The sequence below is a fragment of the Podarcis muralis genome, chromosome 3, assembly GCF_964188315.1.
Source record: "Podarcis muralis chromosome 3, rPodMur119.hap1.1, whole genome shotgun sequence".
Classification (NCBI taxonomy): Eukaryota; Metazoa; Chordata; class Lepidosauria; order Squamata; family Lacertidae; genus Podarcis; species Podarcis muralis.
In genome coordinates, this window is record NC_135657.1 from 40,195,150 (window position 1) to 40,214,565 (window position 19,416).

The 19,416-nt window shown below is 39.4% G+C and overlaps 1 protein-coding gene across 2 annotated transcripts in view; it reads right to left on the reverse strand.

Annotated features, from left to right (window-relative positions):
* Positions 1-1,029: 1,029 nt before the first annotated feature.
* The window catches only part of CDC42EP3 (CDC42 effector protein 3), a 61,518-nt gene continuing 43,131 nt past the window's right edge, over positions 1,030-19,416 (reverse strand). For both annotated transcript variants that reach the window (XM_077925694.1, XM_028724263.2), the window contains exons 2-3: positions 6,023-6,079; positions 1,030-3,283 (exon numbers count right to left, since the gene is read on the reverse strand). In XM_077925694.1, coding sequence (XP_077781820.1) covers positions 2,234-3,001 — 768 coding nt within the window. In that variant the 5' untranslated portion in view covers positions 3,002-3,283; positions 6,023-6,079 and the 3' untranslated portion in view covers positions 1,030-2,233. The remainder of the gene's footprint in view (positions 3,284-6,022; positions 6,080-19,416) is intronic.

Genomic DNA, 19,416 nt, shown 5'->3' on the forward strand with positions numbered 1-19,416 from the left:
TTGGACTGTGCCCCATATGTTATGCCAGAAAACCTTGAAAGGGATGTTTGTATTAGCAAATGAGCTTTATCATAAACTTTCTCCCTATCTTGTGGTTTTAAAACAGCACTTTCTATTGAGAATTTTCCCTGGAATAGTCTACTGCTGTGAAAATGGCCAGGATCTCATAAAGTCAGCATTCTGATTTGATGAGCTCAAGCAGGAGAGATTACTATTTAAACAACAATCTTCGCTGTCCAGTGAAGTGGCAAGGGGAATAATCAAAGAACACAAAACACAGAAGGATATTATCTTAATTGTAAGATTAGCTGATATATTTCCCTAGTGGGAGATCTCTTTCAAAAGAATAGCGTTTTCTTAAAGGTAACTTAAGAGACTGACTCTAACTCAGAAAGCTTAATTCAGCCAAAAACATCAGACTTCTGGTCAGCACAGGTCCTGGAAAATTGCACTTTCTGGTTCCACTAAAGTGTTGCCCTTACTAGAAAGTGAGTAGTCCTGCCAAAGATGAAACCATTTTCTCATACCCCCAACACCTTCCAAACATATATTTGCTGACTTGACAGAAGGTGGAAAGTTCACGGTTATTGAATTCATCTGTGCTAATACTTGGTCCTTCCTTTCTGCTCTCTGGTAATCAGAACCGCTGGTAGCACCAAGCAGGGAAAGATACAAGAGAACACCTTTCCTTAACCTTGGGTATACTTCTTTAATTCCATATAAGAAAATATGGCCCAGTTCAAACATTTGCTTACTCCACTTGTGAGGAAGTTCACAGAAAAGCTCCATCAGCTCACTATAACACACATGGGGCTCCAAATTAGGCTGAATGAATTTTGCAAAATCTGTGTGGGCAAGTTGTGGAACAGAGCAATAATCTTAATTAAAGTACGAAAGTTATTTTCCTCTTGGCACTACTGAAGCACAGGACTAGTAAAACGTAATGGGAATGTAAGGTAAGTGGGTTTCAACTGCATCTTGAAATAAGCCTCTTCTTCACGAAAGTGTAATTCAGATACAGAAACATGATTTTCCACATTGATTCTTTACTCTTTATTGTATTGCACAAAGTATTAAAACAATGCAGGGACATCACTATATTCCCTGACGTACCATCTGCTGCAGCACAGTCTCCTTTGAGCTTCCCTCTAAAATCATAAAATAACCCATTGCAAAATTTCAAAGATTTGTGTGTCAATGTCAGTAACTGAAAGGAACAAAGCTAAAGGATCAAATACGTATTTTCCATAAATGCACACAAATATACAGTTTATACAATGGCTCTCCAAAAAAATGCCAAGCAACAGCTCACTGGTGCAATTGTGTGTGTGTGTGTGTGTGTGTGTGTGTGTGTGTAGAATCAGATGTGAATGTGCATAAAAACAGATTTCAGCTCATAAAATAATGCAGTGAGTGTAATTCATCTCTTTAAAAATTGGATTGTCTAAGATTGAATACGTATTGGCATAAGAGCTCACATAAGAGGCTCCAGTAACTTCAATGGCACCAGTTTGTATTGGCTACATATATTTCCCATAACAGTTGAACAGAAGAAAGCCATTCCCATTTGAACACAGAGCTATGCATTAATACTCAACAATAACAGTGCAGCCAGAATGAAAAACATTGCTAATAAAAAAAAAAAAAACACCCTACTATCATTCTGGGAAAGAGTTACATATTAAGTAATGCTGAACTAATTAACATTTAACCTTCACTTCATAAATCTTCTGCCTGGCACACACAGGGTCCTTGAGAACCAAAGGGTTCCTGAAAATGAATTAATTGTCCTAACTTGCAGAATCAATCCAAATATTATGTTGACGACAACTCTTGGCTCTTAGAAAACAGTTTAATTGGCTGAAAATTGTGTTGTTAAAATACCTCCTCTTGTTATCTGACATTTGCCATGTTAAAAAAATCATGGAAATTAAGTAAAAAAATAGTTTAAAGTCATTTGTTTTAGAAAAATTGTCTACTGCAAAGAGAGTTGGTTTTGTATATATACACGCAAATCACAATCCATCTAAAGTTAAGCACACTTAAATCCCATTCATCCTCAAAAGGTGCACCCAATGCTTTACTGAGAAGTAAGGCTCACTGAGTTCAATGAGGCTTATTCCCAAAGAAGTGTGCAGAGGATTGCAGCCTCAATTGCTTAACCTTAGCTGGATGGCGCCTGTACATTTCAGTTGTGTTTGTATGAATGACTGAGGCAAAAAAGCAGCAAGTTCTATGTTTTGTTTTTGTCCATTACGTTGAGCACTTCATCCAAAAGTGATGGCCCGAGGTCAAGTTGCAAAGAAAGAAGAGGCTCTGCCAGATCTGAAAGGGAGTCTTCTGATTTAGGCTGAGTCTTGGTTAGATCACATGAAAGATGGCCATTGTCAAATAACTCCTCTGTTTGCCATTCAGCGTATTGCTCCGAAAGGCTGGATGAATGACTGTCTCTCCCATTAGTATAATGCGATGTTGGGACGTTCCGCTCCCATGTGATGTCATCTTTGTATATTTTCCCATTCTCCAAGTGTTTGCTCTTCCCCTGCAACTTTTCTTCCATTACGGGCTCGCAGCTATGCCTGGGATTCCTTAAAGGCCCCAGAGAGTCCTGCTTTGAATTAAACGTCACCGGTGACAACAAGGGCAGCGTGAGGGCTTGAGAACCACCAATGGCAGGAAGTGATATGGCATTTTTGAGGACCGGAGAAGGCGTTTCGGCAAACACAGAGTCAGAGGTGCTGTTTGCCCTGAGGAACTCATTGTGGCCTTCGCACTGGCTGGCTGTCTCTCCCTCGTTCCCAGGTAAGAGCTCATAATTCCCTTGCAGGAAGGAGATGTCTCCAAAAACATCGTGCTGTCCTTCTTTCCCGATATGAATTGTGTGGCGAAAATCACCGAGAGGTGGGCTGATCATGTCAGGAGACAAAATGTCCCTCAGCTTGAATTTCTTCCCTTTCTTATTGTTGCCGGCTTTCAGGTAGATGGGTGTCTTGGCTGGCATCTTTTAGCAGTGTTTGAGCGGCGGCAGGGGGGATTTTTGGTACAAAGGAAGGAATAAAAATAGTCAGCAAGAAATAGCTCTTCTCCAGCAAATCCTTCTTGTTATCTATGCCATATTATTGACTCTGGCATTGGTTATGAACAGGCAATCACACGCCACCACTGCTGCCTTTCCCACCTTCCAAAATTCTGTGCCCCAGGACGTCAGTGTAAGCTTCCCTCCTCAAAGTGACACTTCGCTAGGCTGGCAAGAATGCTCACTTTCCTCCAGGACTTCAGCAACCTGCATGAGAAATAAAAGAGGTTATTATTAACTTGCTCTTCATGGTTCATTCAATCTGATATTTGCACAAAAAACCCCCAAAACAAAGCAGTAACATAATTAATAGCACTCTTGACAGCTCCAGCATGGAGATTAGCTGTATGAAGTTGCTTCCCTTCATTAAGCAGGATAAAAGGATTCCTCTAACGAGAGGCTAACCAACCTTTCCCTGACTTTGTACATTTTGAAAGCCAGAACTCCTTAGACGTGGTTGCCAAATCCAGCTCTCTTAATAAACTTACTATATTGGTTTCTCTTGGTTTTCTTAATTTGTCAATCATCTTCCATCTTAGTGCCAGGCAAAGCCCACACCTTTGAGCATTCCAGAGGCACTTCTAAACCTCTGTACCAAAAAGTTCCTTCCTCACAAAAAAAACCAGAGGTTTATAAACATAGCTTTGTGGGCCTTTGAAACTGAAGCTGGAATATCTTTGTATGTGTAGTTTGAAAGATCAAAGCTGAAATTGTTTTAACAGATGCCTACAAATTTTAGGGTTTATCTGGGCAATCAGTTCAAAGAATGCCCTTCCTTGCCCCTCAGTTTCAGTTGCATAATATGACAAGGGTTGATTCACAGGCTAAATAGTATGATATCTAGGCTACTCATAATGGATTGGGGTTGGAATGACCTCGCTACAATGACTAGGCTACTGCCACATTTATTTACCTTTTAAACTGTAGGGGGTTATTGTTATTGTTTTTGTTTGTTATTATGTTATGTATTTTTGTGTTTTTTATATTGTAAACTGCCCTGTGATCCTTGGATGAAGGGTAGTTTGGAATTTAATAAATAAATGATGATGATAACATTTTTTTAAAGGCTATATTGTATACACCCTTGTGCATCCCAGGTGAAAAGCAGGGACCTGCACAGGTGTTCAAATTGTAGTCTCAGTTTTCACTGCATCAAAACCAACAAGTTTACTAGTTTCAAACTTGCTCTTTGCAGGCTGAGTTGTGGTGGATTTATTTAAGTATGCTGTAGTTTAGGGTACAATCCTATACACACATACCTGTAAGTAAAGCCTGTTGAACTCAATAGAACTTACTCCTAAATAAACATGAATAGGATTGGATTTAAGGAATAATCAGGAAAAAAGGGTTCATTTAAATTTGCATTCTCTTTGCTAGCGCAATGACATGTGATTTCAAAATGGTAAAGCTGATTTTGATTAAGGATTCCATCAGCTTTACCATTATGAAATTTAATTTATTTCCTAACAGGTATGCATATTAACTGGTTGCTATAATAATTAATACAGAGATATTGGGGGGGGGGGGAACATCAATCAATAAACACATAAATATAAAAGGCAGGGTAAAAAGAACAACAACACTATAAATGATTTTATATTACAAACTATGTTCAACCGGGAACACAGAAATAGAATCAGTATACAAATGAAATCAATGTAGTTCCCAAGACCATTAAAGCTGAAGTCTGATTTTTTAGGGAACTATATTCCCAGTAATTTTGCTGACTAGGATTTATAAACTACAAAGTTTATAATATAGCAAAGCTTAAAAAGAAGTTTATCAAATACATTCACACATAAACAGTTCCAAATGAATATACAGAAAGAATAAATATAACATAACAGCAATATATTTTAAACTTTCTTGTTTCAATATATAGGTCAATTTACTACAGGCTTCCACAAACTCGGCCCTCTAGATGTTTTTGGCCTACAACTCCCATGATCCCTAGCTAGCAGGAACAGTGGTCAGGGATGATGGGAATTGTAGTCTCAAAACATCTGGAGGGCTGAGGTTGAGGAAGCCTGATTTACTATATAAAAGCCATCATACTTAAACACTTGTTGCAAGAATAATCATAGTTAGGAGGAGAAAAAAGATAATGGGAAGTACAGTACCTTCCACCATGCAACCTGAATTTACCAGTATGTGATCCCACCCGAAATAACAGTGCCAACCTTAAAAGCTGCGCCAGTTTCTCAGAAGCAAGATATTTTCTCTGGTAGTTTTACTTTACACAGGAAAGTAGCCTTTAATTTGCTTTATGTTCATAAACATAAAGCTATGTTTATAAGAAGATTTCTATTTCTTTCTTTCTTACATTTATATCCCGCCTTTCCTCTGATGAGCTCAAGGTGGCATATATGGTTTTCTTCCTCCCCATTTTATCCTTACAACAACCCAGTGTGAGAGCCAGTGTGGTGTAGTGGTTAAGAGCGGTAGACACGTAATCTGGTGAACCGGGTTCATGTCTACACTCCTCCACATGCAGCTGCTGAGTGACCTTGGGCTAGTCACGCTTCTTTGAAGTCTTTCAGCCCCACTCACCTCACAGAGTGTTTGTTGTTGGGGAGGAAGGGAAAGGAGATTGTTAGCTGCTTTGAGACTCCTTCAGGTAGTGATAAAGCGGGATATCAAATCCAAACTCTTCCAAATCCTATGAGGTAGGTTAGGCTGAAACTGTAACTGACCCAAACTCACCAAGTTCTAGTCCAACACTCTTACTACTTTTACTACTACACCACACTGGCTAATTTTGGCTGTTCTTTTTTTTTTAAAAGATGCTTCCTATCATTATTATTTTATTTTATTTTAAGATGGTGAAAGCATGAAGTGACGAGAGCTATATCACTTGCTAGTGTTATTATAGACACTATTCAATGTTTCAATTAATTTACCAAATAAAAAGAAAAGACATATGTAGCAAAAAAAACAACAACTTACCTTCAATTATCGTTGTAATCCTGTGGAAAATTCTGTAGCTGTGGCAGAGTGTAGTTTCTGGAAAAGAAGAGCGGAGGAGAATGAATGTTGCCTGAAAACACTCTCTTTTATACTTCTGAAATCCCATCATGCCCCTCAACTAGTCAGTTATGATTGGGTGGCTCCCGTCGTTGGCTTATCTGTAAACATCCTGCCTGGAATTCTTGAAATGCTCCCTGAAAGAATGTGCATCAAAGTAACTTCATTTGATTGTATTAAAGCACTAACCCCCCCCCCCACACTTTCACTGACTTAATCACCCTATAGATTGAATTACTGAGACTTCACACCTCAGTTCAGTAACTTCAAATAATCCTATAATGTCACAAAATACTCAATGTGGACTTTTGTTTCTGAAACAGAATTTTCAAGCCTAAGGAATTTTGTACACATTCCTCGGGGCATATATTTTTCAATATTCTGTTTTCCACCTAACATCTTAGTTACTGTCTAACCTGACAGTAATTTTTTTTGGTTGATTTTTAAAAAAATATTTCTGTAATCTGCCTTGTTTGAAGTGTCTTCTCCCCTCAGCACCACAGTCATATGATTTATCATTAAATCTGATGTCTCAGCCACAGCCTATGTTGGAAGAAGAAGACATTTTAATCCACCTCTCTATTGAGAGTAGTTAAATGTTGCAAAATAAAAATGTTTGCTAAAAGAGTTCAGATGTTGCACTGTCAGGCCACTTCACATAGTCATCTGTGAGACCATCATGTGAGAGGGGCACCATGAGCTATTTCAGTAAATTTTAATTTGATTTTAGTAAAGATTTTACATTACATCCAACCAGCAAAACACTGTTTGGGGTACAAAGTAAAGCTGAACAAGTCCAGCACTAGCTGTCCTCGAGTGTAGGCACTTGGTGAGTGTCAAGCTTATCACTTTAAAATACTGACTATAAAATTATGACAGCCATTTTAGCAGTGTTAATAAATTCCTTGAAGAATAAATAAAAAAGGATCAAACAAGATTCATGGCAGGTGGATAATTGTCATAAATTGTATGCAAATTGATCAATTTAATAAAGGTGAAACAGAAGCAAAACACACCTTTATTCTTTTAGTTTGTAGATACAGTACAGAAAAAGCATTTGACTCTATAGAATGGAGGCCTATGCTTTAAAATGTTGAAGAAATTTGAACCAGGACTAAGACTTCTGCAATTTTGTTGAAGCAATATATACAAAATTGTGGATAATTTTGATTAATGGAATCATGCATAATACATAATACTTATTGCAAAGATGTGTCAGACAGTGTTTGTATTGTAAAAATTATTAAATAAAAAAAAAAGATGTGTCAGACAGGAATGCACTTTCTCATCATTATTGTTTAATTTACATTTTGAAATTTTAGCACAACAAATCAGGGACAACAAAAACATGAAAGAGATTTCCCTACCATGATACAAATTAAAATTTTGGTATTTGCATTGCAATGATGTATAGATGTCAGTTAAATTTGATAAAGTATCTTCTAGCTATGAAATCAATGCAGAAAAATCAGAAATTACTTATGAATGCTAAAGAACAATATAAAGCTGATACTGAATTTTCAACAGTTTCTAGATACAAGTTAAGAAGTTCTAGATCAGTGATACCCTAACTAGCCACCCCAAACCGCTTGAAAATTGTTGATATGGTGTGCTAGATGCTTTATTTTTTAAATTATATTTTGATTATATTTTATTTCTTTTATATTTTACTGTATTCCATGGGATTCATATTGTAATACAATAAAACACAATACAAGAAATAAGAGAAGCAACTAAAATACAATTAACATCAATACATATTTAATGTGATGGATGTACCATCTCCTGTCTTCAACCAGAAATCCAGACATGCTGCAGACCTGAATGAGCCACTTGGACTGTGGTTTGGGAACCTACATTCATAGTACATGGTAATACTGTTTACAGATGATAAAGCTGCTTGCTGCTTGCTCCAATTCAGTGGTAAAACATGGATTTTCTCTGGGGAAGGCACCGTGACAAAAAATATGCGATCAGAAATGGAGCTTTAAATTCCTGGCCTGTGCCTAGAAAAGCAGCACAAAAGGAAGTCTGAATGAGCCCTTAAATAAAGATAGTTTGGAGAAATTTAAGCACGGTGTGAGAAAGAATGCCAAGCTACCATTATCATGGCTAAGAAGAACGGTGGTCCTAAAGAGAGAGAAAAATACCTAAATTGGCATTTCTTTTTCTAACACTACCTATAAGGATTATACAAAAATTACACAGCAAAATCCAATCTAAAATTAAAAAGTATATACAGTGGTAAAAAGGTAAAGGTAAAGGGACCCCTGACCATTAGGTCCAGTCGTGGCCGACTCTGGGGTTACAGCGCTCATCTCGCTTTATTGGCCGAGGGAGCTGGCATACAGCTTCCGGGTCATGTGGCCAGCATGACTAAGCCGCTTCTGGCGAACCAGAGCAGTGCACAGAAACGCTGTTTACCTTCCTGCCGGAGCGGTACCTATTTATCTACTTGCACTTTGAGGTGCTTTTGAACTGCTAGGTTGGCAGGAGCAGGGACTGAGCAACGGGAGCTCACCCCGTCGCAGGGATTCGAACCTCCAACCTTCTGATTGGCAAGTCCTGGGCTCTGTGGTTTAACTCACAGCGCCACCTGTGTCCATATACAGTGGTACCTCGGGTTAAGTACTTAATTCGTTTTGGAGGTCTGTTAACCTGAAACTGTTCTTAACCTGAAGCACCACTTTAGCTAATGGGGCCTCCTGCTGCTGCCGCGCCGCCGCACAATTTCTGTTCTCCTCCTGAAGCAAAGTTCTTAACCCGAGGTAATATTTCTGGGTTAGCAGAGTCTGTAACCTGAAGCGTATGTAACCTGAAGCGTATGTAACCCGAGGTACCACTGTATTAAGAATATATGGAAGTTCAGATAGGGAGACTACATTCTCTGGGGGTACTCCCAGATCCATCTGTGTCACTCGAGCCTTAAGTAGCCTCAGTGGCTAGGAGGACCTTTTATGGCTGATACACCAAGTGCAGCTGTTTTTGGACAGGAATAGCCTGGCCATAGTGATTCATGCATTGGGAACCTCAAGACCTGATTACTGCAATGCATTCTATGTGGGCCTTGGGCCTGGTTTGGAAGCTCCAACTGGTGCAAAATTCTGCAGCAAGACATTTGCTGGGAGCAGACTACTGCCCTTAACAACATGGGTCCAGCATACCTTAAGGGCTGTCTGATCCCTTATATCTCTGCCCAATCATAGAACTTTTGGAGGAGTCTCTGTTAGAGGTCTCTCATGGCTCAGATGCCATGTATCTACCAGAAGCTGTGCATTCAGTATTGTGGCCCCAAGTCTGTAGAACTCCCAGCTGAAATTAGGCAGGCCTTCTCCCTACTGAACTTCATATACTTGTCAAACATTTATTGCAGCAAGCATTACAAGGAAGTTACAGTATCACCCTCCTCTGTGTAATACAGAGAACATGTTCTCACTTCAATCAGGCTTGGTTCCAGTGTGACGTCCTAGTTAGCTCTGGTCTGCTTAATGTCCTCATGTGCATCCTTTCAGTCTCAGGTAAAAACCGCTCTCTTCTCCCAGGCATCTGACAGATAATGATGGATGTTCTGTTGTTTATTGATAACTGTTTTCTGCTGCTGAAGTTTTATTGTGTCTGTTTATAGATCCTAGTAATGGTTTTATTGTAATGTATTCTTTTTTGTTTTTATGCTATGCAATTGGATCTTTTGGCCACCTCATGAGAAGAGAAGACTCCCTGGAAAAGACCCTGATGTTGGGAAAGATGGAGGGCACAAGGAGAAGGGGACGACAGAGGACGAGATGGTTGGATAGTGTTCACGAAGCTACCAGCATGAATTTGACCAGACTGCGGGAGGCAGTGGAAGACAGAAGTGCCTGGCGTGCTCTGGTCCATGGGGTCACGAAGAGTCGGACAGGACACGACTAAACAACAACAACAACAACATTTGGATCTTAATTTTCTTTTCTGTTACATTGCTCAAAGGCTCTTTTGCAGTGAATGGCTAAGTAAAAAAAAAAGCACAAATAAATAAATAAGAGTATCTAAGTAGGACTGAGGAGACTTGGGTTCAAATCTTCACTCTGCCATAAAGCACGCTGAGCAGCCGTGGACTAATTAGGCTATGCTGAGAGAGACTGTATCACAGTGTGGGTGAGATGATAAAATAGATTTATTCATCTCAGCAGTGAGATTCATAAGAAGTACCATGGTATATATTTTTAAAAATAATGTTTAGATCACATTTACACCCAGACATATTCTTCAAGTGTGGGTTCTCTGAAAACAAGTCAGTCAATCTACTACATCTGTTTTGATTTTGCCTTTGCATCTAGTATGAAGTAGGATGGTGGATTACGGTAAGTTGGTTCTGTCAGCCTGCATAAATTTTGCTTTCAACCATCTCATTTTTGGAATAGAGCAACTCTAGCGGCAAAACATATTGTTCTACAATCCTGGATATCGCTTAAAAAATAAAGACAAAAGGACACGTTACATTTAGGAAAAAAATGGGGGGAAAGTGAATGCAATTATCATAAATCCCGAATAAGCACGAATAAACCTGGGAGAAATTTTGGGCGTTATTTGAAGAGACCAAAGCTGTTGACTCATTGTTCCAGCCTCAAGCTTTGATGTTGATTTATCAGCACATATGCCTTTCTTACCTCCCCATCTTCACTTTTCTATCTTTTTTTCTTTCTTTTAAAAAATGTGGATAATGGGCTGCTGACTCAAGCTGGGCAAGGAAAGCACAGAGCAGATTTGACCTCTGTATTTAGGATTTATAGTTGCTTTACTCTGCTGCCATTTTGAAAATAAAGTCTGCAAACAGAAAGAGAGATTACCCTTGAGTCTGGATTTCCAACATTCAAACTCAGGGTAAGCCAATGTGATGCCCCTCAGATGTTTTTGGACTACAGGTCCCATCATCTTGGACTCTTGGTCACGTTGCCTGGGTCTGATGGTAGTTCAACAACATCTGGAGGGCACCACGTTGGCTATCCCTGCCCTAACTATTCTACCACACCGACTCTTAAATGACTGAGTATTTATACAGCGCTTTTTCCTAACTGCTCAAAGTGCTTCATATACCTTATCTCGGTAATCTTCACAAGCCTCCCTGTAAGACCAGTATGATTAGTTCCCAGCAAGTTTGTGGCCAAGCCAGGATTTGAACTTCTGACTTCTGTTCATAGCTCATACTCTTAAATGCTATGCTAAATGAACCCCATCTTAGTCATGGACCAGATACTGAAATTCCTACTATTTAAACAGTTACTGCAGTTCACAGATACTACTAGAATTATTCTTTTCAGCTGTATTTGCTATTTTTGTTGGAAACAGGAGAAATGCAAGAAATGTGTTTTTGATGCTGAAAAAGGCGCAGCAGAGCTTTAGTCGTGTTTCCAAGCAAAGGTTTATGTCTCTCTTTCTTTTTTCAAATGAGCAATTTTTAAGCACCATGGCCCTGGAGAGGATAGATGCTATTTATTTTATAAGCTGTAAATATAAGACAATGAATATGCTACAAAAGGAACCTCTGGATATTGGTCATAATGACGTTTTTGAGCATTTTTGCATTATGCTGACTTTGAAATTTAAATGTTCACAAGTCAAGTCATGTAATGGCATTCTTCTTTCAGATACCAAACTGGTCAAAATGAAAGGTGTGAAATGCTTTAATCAGTTCTCAGATAATTTTGTTTGGATAGGATACACTCAAGATTTTCAGAACAAAAGAGGGTGTGTGAGCATGCAAGGATCTGAGTCATAGATGAGTCATTGATAGTGTTAAGATAAGCATTCAAGAAGAAAACAGAGCTGTTTTGGATTAAATACTTTAGGAAGGATATTGAATTCCAAAAAGACCATAGGGATCACAAGATGCGTGGATCAAAAGCCATAGGTTCTATTCAATGTAACACTAAGCTATGTTTCCATTCTTCCCCTTTCTTCCCCCTACACAACTCCTAAGTCTCTTCTGGACTTTCCCCTAACCCTTTGAAGCAGATCTGAGGACTATGTGGAGTTTACCACTGTATAGTGGTACCTTGGTTTAAGAACTTAATTCGTTCTGGAGGTCTGTTCTTAACTTGAGGTACCACTTTAGCTAATGGGGCCTCCTGCTGTCGCTGCACCGGCGGAGCACGATTTTTGTTCTCATCCTGAAGCAAAGTTCTTAACCCAAGGTACTATTTCTGGGTTAGCAGAGTCTGGAACCTGAAGCGTCTGTAACCTGAGGTACCACTGTACTAGTGGTGATCCTTGCATGTATGAGCACAACTATTTTGCCGAATACTGCCCTATGTATTTATTTATGAGATTTAAATCCCACCCTGCAAAACTTTTCCTAAAGTGGTTGTTTAAGGAAGAATCTAAGAACTAGGATCAGACAAAATCTAATTTTACCTCACAGGGTCCAATGGGCTGGGGACCACTTCTCCTATAATGTTCCTCAACCAGCTTGTATTTCTGTGATTACCAGTGGTTTTTAGAAAATAAATTTGACTAAGAACTTGGTATGTTAAATCTAGAAATATAAGTCTTAAAAGGAGGAGATCATAGTGGTCATTTAAATACTTTTATTGCACGCTTTGAGCAAAGCTAAGCATTTAAAATTCCATTAATTTCAGTACTTGAGAACATTTGGATTCTGTTCTCACGGTGGCCCATTAGGTATTCAGAGACATAAAACCTCTGACACTGGAGGTAACACGTAAACATTATTACTAGTTGCTATTGATAACCTTATCCTCTTTCAAGGTAGCTATGGTGAGAGTAGCTTTCAACATATCTCCCACTGCAACCAATGGAACTGAAAAATCATTAACTTTGCCTGGATCATACCCTTAATGCTGTTAGAAGGAAGAGAGCGAATGATTGTTTGATTGATCCAACAAGAATAAGCTGAGAAACAAGGAGGTTGAGTTATAATAAAATTTAGGCAAAATGTCTATGAACACTGAAGCAAGTGACTGAACCAGAAGGCCAATTGTATGACTTCTTACTCCACATTTTGTGTCCCAAGTGAAACAGAACAATAGTATATGGCAGATATATCATATACTTTGCTTCTAATGTATTTAAAAGTGTCAGTTATCCATGCTATCGTCCTTAAGCTTTTTACAACACCCCCCCCACACACATATACCATGGAATTTTCTATAAGCAAAGATGAATGGCATGAAATAGGATGTATCAAATAGAATGTATGAACTGTTCTCTTGCATATATCTCATTGAAAGATTTGTGTGCAATTAATACATACATTGGTAGGATGTTTTTTAAAATGTGGGTTATGGATATGAAAAATAAACAGGAGCAAAACGTCTTATAAATGCTTTTTTGGGTGGGGGGGGTTATTTTTTTCAGTGGGCATGTGTGTTTTCATACATCCAAGTTCAAATTCAGTCTTGGGTTAAACCTGGAAAATATGGATTTGTGATTCCTACTGATCCAACGGTAATATTTGTTCCTCCAATAAATCACTATAAATGGTTACATAATGGTTACTAACAGCCCATTAGTAAAGATGGACAGGAGACTAATACTCTGGGAGTGTTGTGTAAATCTGTTTGGATGTAATTTCCCAGAAGCTTTTGCATAAATGCTCAGTGTGGTGCATGAATGAAGCATGAAATCAGTCTTTGTACCATACTAAAACTGCAAACAGAAGAAATTAAAGCACACCAGATCCATAGCACTGTTGAAGGCTAATGACTAGTCACACATGCATGCAGCTTACTTGATTTCTCTATACTTGATGTCTGGCAACAGAATAGTGTGGCCTTTTAGATAAGGCAGTGTAAAATTTATCTCACTGGGGTTTGATATGTGATGGTCATGGGTGATCTTAGGTACTGGGAATCAACAATAACAATGTTAATACAGTATGAGACAGTGTGGAAAACTGCACACACATGGGGCACTGCTGGTGCATGGCTTGTCTGAAGCGGCAAGGAACATAGGAATTGTTCTCTCTTTAACACTGCATAGTGCCAAACCTGCCAACTAAAATGTTTCCATACAGGTTTTGGATGTAGTGATGCAGCATAGTCCATCTTTGCAACTGCACAGGTGCCGGTCTACACAGTAGATACGGGAAATCATAACATCAGTGTGGATGGATCACACAGTGCAGTAAAATGTTGTGTGTATAGATAAAAATGGTGCCCGTCCCCAATTGTTGTTGTTTAGTCGTTTAGTCATGTCCGACTCTTCGTGACCCCATGGACCAGAGCACGCCAGGCACTCCTGTCTTCCACTGCCTCCTGCAGTTTGGTCAAACTCATGCTGGTAGCTTCAAGAACACTGTCCAACAATCTCGTCCTCTGTCATCCCCTTCTCCTTGTGCCCTCAATCTTTCCCAGCATCAGGGTCTTTTCCAGGGAGTCTTCTCTTCTCATGAGGTGGCCAAAGTATTGGAGCCTCAGCTTCACGATCTGTCCTTCCAGTGAGCACTCAGGGCTGATTTCTTTAAGAATGGAGAGGTTTGATCTTCTTGCAGTCCATGGGACTCTCAAGAGTCTCCTCCAGCACCATAATTCAAAAGCATCAATTCTTCAGCGATCAGCCTTCTTTATGGTCCAGCTCTCACTTCCATACATCACTACTGGGAAAACTATAGCTTTCACTATACGGACCTTTGTTGGCCTGTCCCCAATACTTATTCTCAAATTTCTGACAGCACCTTAACCAAATCTAGCATACTGGTCTTTAGTTCTCTTCAAGGGTTCAAAGAACTTGTGGGGGCTTAAAGTCAGGAGAAGATACACACGCAAGCTTTGTCCTTAACATTCCCATATGGGCTTTTCTTGTTCAACTATGAAGAAAGTGCTTAAACATCTGAATCCCTTAAATGTAGGAAGTTTAATGGAATGGGGATAAGCCATCTAGCTTTATCTTCAGGAGAGGTAAGAATTTTGCAAAACGATATGTGGCAACATTTTCAAACAAGCGATACCACAAATGAATCGTAAGGTGGTATGAGGTCTCCACCATATGCCCTCTTGAATGTTTGAATAGGCTTTTGGTAACTTTGGGGATGTTCTGTGGGAGCACAGATTTCTGGACATGAATGTTGGGAATCGTCCCTGAAAGCATCATTACATGACCCATGAATTAAGGATGTCCTAAACCCATTGCTGTGATAGCTTACACAATATACCTCCCAGTGGCCTTTGAATGATTCCCCCCATGTGCTACTGGAGCGATCTTCCTGATTTTGAGAAGCCCGCCCCAAAGCAAAGCTTTGCACAAAAATACTAAAACTCCATTTAAGTTTGCTAACCCCTAACGATACAAATAGGCATGATATTTATGGCCAACCTCTTCCTACTGTCATGTTAATGTTACTCAAACAATCTTAACAATTATGTACTGTAGTAAGAGCAGCTCTACTTTCTGCTGTGGCATTTTCCTATCAGTAAGCTGAAGGGAAGTCCTAGGTGGCAATGACATTCTGCAGTCTTACGCATAGCTTTCGCCTCTGACTAGGAAAGACATGCCAAGACTTGCTTCAACCTCCCTTCTAGAATCCTACTGCACATTTAACCCTCCTTGAGGCCATCTGTGCATTAAGGGCCATATTTTTTTTTTACCTTATTGCCTTGGCTCTTGTCTAGTGTAACAGGAAAACAAATGACTGTGTGTAATGTAGAACTGTGCATGGCTTTAGTTAAAAGGGAATCCTAGGAAATGCTGGATGTGGTTTGTGAAATTTGCTGGACAGCAACAATATTTGTTACGTTGCTCTCTCTGGGTCTACATGGGAATCGCTGACTACAATTCTCAAGTCATGTGCATCGGTGCAGCCCCACTAAGTCAACTGAAACAGGTGGAGTTGTATTGTGACTTATGTTTAAGTCAACATTAGGCAGTAATAGCCACTCATTATATCCATAAGCAGGGTAGAAACAACCACACAGTTTGCCTGTTCTACAAGTTTTGGCCTGGTGTCATTTATATCAAAAGCAAAGTAAGAACACTTATATTTCAGCAGTGATGTAATTTAAGGCTTTACTTGAAAGCAAGTCCCATTGATTTTAACTAAAATACTTTTAAATAAGTATATTTAGAAGTCCTTGCAAATGAACATCCAGAAGAAAATAGGCTCCCTTCTTTCCCTCTCCCAAAGTCTGCACACTGACTAGCTAAAAAGGGGCGGGGGGGGGATTAATCAGCTGTTCTAGTTTAGGAAGGCTTCCTTCTCCAGTTCATAGCCCGAGGGTGGGGTAGTTTTTACTTACCACAGGTAATCAGATGAGTTGCTATTTATAAAATGGGTTTTAGGATTTACATAGCCTCCTTCAACTGAAAAGGACATTTTCCAAAATAAGAAAAAGTGCTGGTGTGATAAATTCATTAACCTTTAAATATTTCACACACAATCTTAGTTTTCAGATGGCGGTATAATTAGGAGAAATGGTCTGTTGAAAAAGAGTTGTGTATTAAAATAGATGTTTTGCAGAGTGTCATCTGATCTAAGGGCACCAGCTCTGATATCATTTTAGGGCAAGGCAAAGGCCTATTTATTTGCCTGGGTTTTTGAACTGAAAGCTTAACTGTGGTTTCATGCATTCCATTGTATTTTATGGTTGGTTTTTAACTGTTTGACGATTTCTGTTTTCTGCTGTTTGTTGATTGTGCAGTATGATTATTGCTGCTGGTTTTATTTGTTGTTGTTATACCTCTGTGTTGTTGCTGCTGGCATCCCTCTATCTCGGGAGACAACAGATTATTCCCTGGTAACTCAACCTGAAAGTTTCATTGAAGGGCCACATAGAAATATTTTAAATACAAATCAATACAAAAGCCAGCAATGCAGTGGGTTGTAGAAAGTGAAAAATCTTAGTGCAGTGCTTCCTTATACATGTATAAAATTATGGCTGATTGGGAGGTCTTACACAACAGATCTCCTTCCTCCTGTCCCAAATCTTTGGAGTTGGGATCTGAAGTTTTAGACTCTTTTTGAAGCATAAGAAGAGTCCTGTCTCCCACTTTCTAGCAGGCCTTTGCGTAAGAGTTAATCACACAGATGTCATGTTGCACCTACATCCAGCAGATAAGGAGTGGGGACCTCTGTCCTGCCAAGGGATTTCTTCAAGGGTTCTGCTGGGGGTTGTAGGCCAGTAGTGGATGGGACCAAAGTCTGTGTGGGCAGTACTAGAGCCAAAAGTGTATGTTCCCCTTTTCAGTGTGACCAGAAACAAGTGCGAGGGCTGCCCCTTTTCTTTCTTTCTTTCTTTCTTTCTTTCTTTCTTCCTGCCATATTGTTTTTTCTGTCTACCAAACCCTTTCCGTTCTTTTTTCTGTTCCTTCCACCCACAGGAAACTAGGCTGCCCACCCCTGCAGTAGATACATATCTACATATTACAAACACCCCCTATTTTAGGAAAATGAGACAAGCTGGGATATTGTTCTCTTTGATGTGTAACTTAATACTATCTTTCAAGCTATGCAGATGGTTCTCTCTGCCTACTGTAGGTGTGGGCTCTGCCTAACTACAACTGCCTTACTCCATTCAGCAGACTAAAATAAACAGTAATTAGACCGTGTTTCAGTCACAACATCTAAAATTGTTTTCTAGACCTCCATTTTATACAGTGTGGGGGGCAATACAGAGAAAAGGCATTACCGTATTTTTTGCTCTATAAGATGCACCAGACCACAAGACGCACCTAGTTTTTGGAGGAGGAAAACAAGAAAAAAAATATTCTGAATCTCAGAAGCCAGAACAGCAAGAGGGATCGCTGCGCAGTGAAAGCAGCAATCCCTCTTGCTGTTCTGGCTTCTGGGATAGCTGCGCAGCCTGCATTCGCTCCATAAGACGCACACACATTTCCCCTTACTTTTTAGGAAGGAAAAAGTGAGTCTTATAGAGTAAAAAATACGGTAAGTGATTGACTGAACAGTGTTCTTCATCCTACTACCCTTTCAGAAGCTGATTTTCAGGAGATAGTTTGCTTGACAACTCTAAAGCAGCAGTCACAGTCCAAGAGAAGGGGTGTCCACTCCATCCCCAAACACATGGGGGGCTTCCAGTCTTCAGCACCAATACTGCATACCTTGCGTCAATATCTGCATGTTCTGTTGGATGTCTAGAAGCACAGCCCAAACCCTGATCATGTGGAGTGTTTGAAGGCAGATATTGAGGGTACAGAAGTGGACTGAGCAAACACCACAGAATTAGTAATTAAGTTTTAATCTACTAGCTGAAATGGTTTGTCTTAGATTGTAGTCCTGAACATACTTACTTGTGAATAACCCCCTTGAATTCAATGGCACTAAGTTCCAAATAAATATGCATATGATTGCACTTCATGCCAATGTAGCTGACTACACAAAAGTATGGATATTTCTATGCATAGAAGCAGGGTTTTCTGAGGGAAATTATTTCAGTTTTTGTCTGATCTCATCTGAATAACATTTTCCTTTTCACGGATTTGATCTTATCTACGGACTTTCCCAACAATGATCTAGCTGGCATGCAACACTAAACCATGGCTCAACATTACAAGGGTGAGCAACAGTGAGCCTGGTTCCACATGCCTCTCTCTGTCCTCCAGCACTTCTGCAATGGCACTGGAAGCTTTGCTTCAGATTATCCACACATCCAAATCCTAAACTGTAGTTAATCATAACTATGCTTTGTTGAAACAAGTCATCTTCATACACTTCATACATACATGGAGTGTAAAGTGTGTTGGATTTGGACAACGTGGCAAGCTCTGACTAATCTATAACAGAAACCAAAGCTTCTGAACTCTTATTTGTGGCCTACTGTAGGAGAAAGGAGTTTGCCTAGGCCTGTTCTCATCTCACTAAACCATGGTTTAGCATTATATCCGAACCTGCACAATATGATCAAAAGAACATTAAATTTCTAATACTGGAAACATTCACAAGCAACAAGGTATATCCAATCAAATATTTGATCTTGGGTGTGTCAGGCCAGGGATTCCATGACAAATAGATATAACTGCCATGTTTTGGTAGATTCCCAAATGCAAAAGACTTTGCTTTAGTCTTAAGCCAAACTAAACAAGAGAGCAAACGACGCTGCAGGATTTTAGGCTCAGACACTATCAACTGACAAAACACCAAATTGATTTGGCATTTAATTCCCATAGCTAATGTCTCAGGACTGGATTTATGCTGGTTAATTGAGTTGATTTTCCATGGTAAATTAAGAAAAGGTTCCTCCCATATCTATATTTTTTGACCACTAGCTACATGCAAGGGCTGATGTAAAAAGCCTGAGTGAAAGCATATGATTTAAACATTTTTAATGTATTTTAAATTAGCTGAGGTTAACTGAGTTGAAATTAAAGCT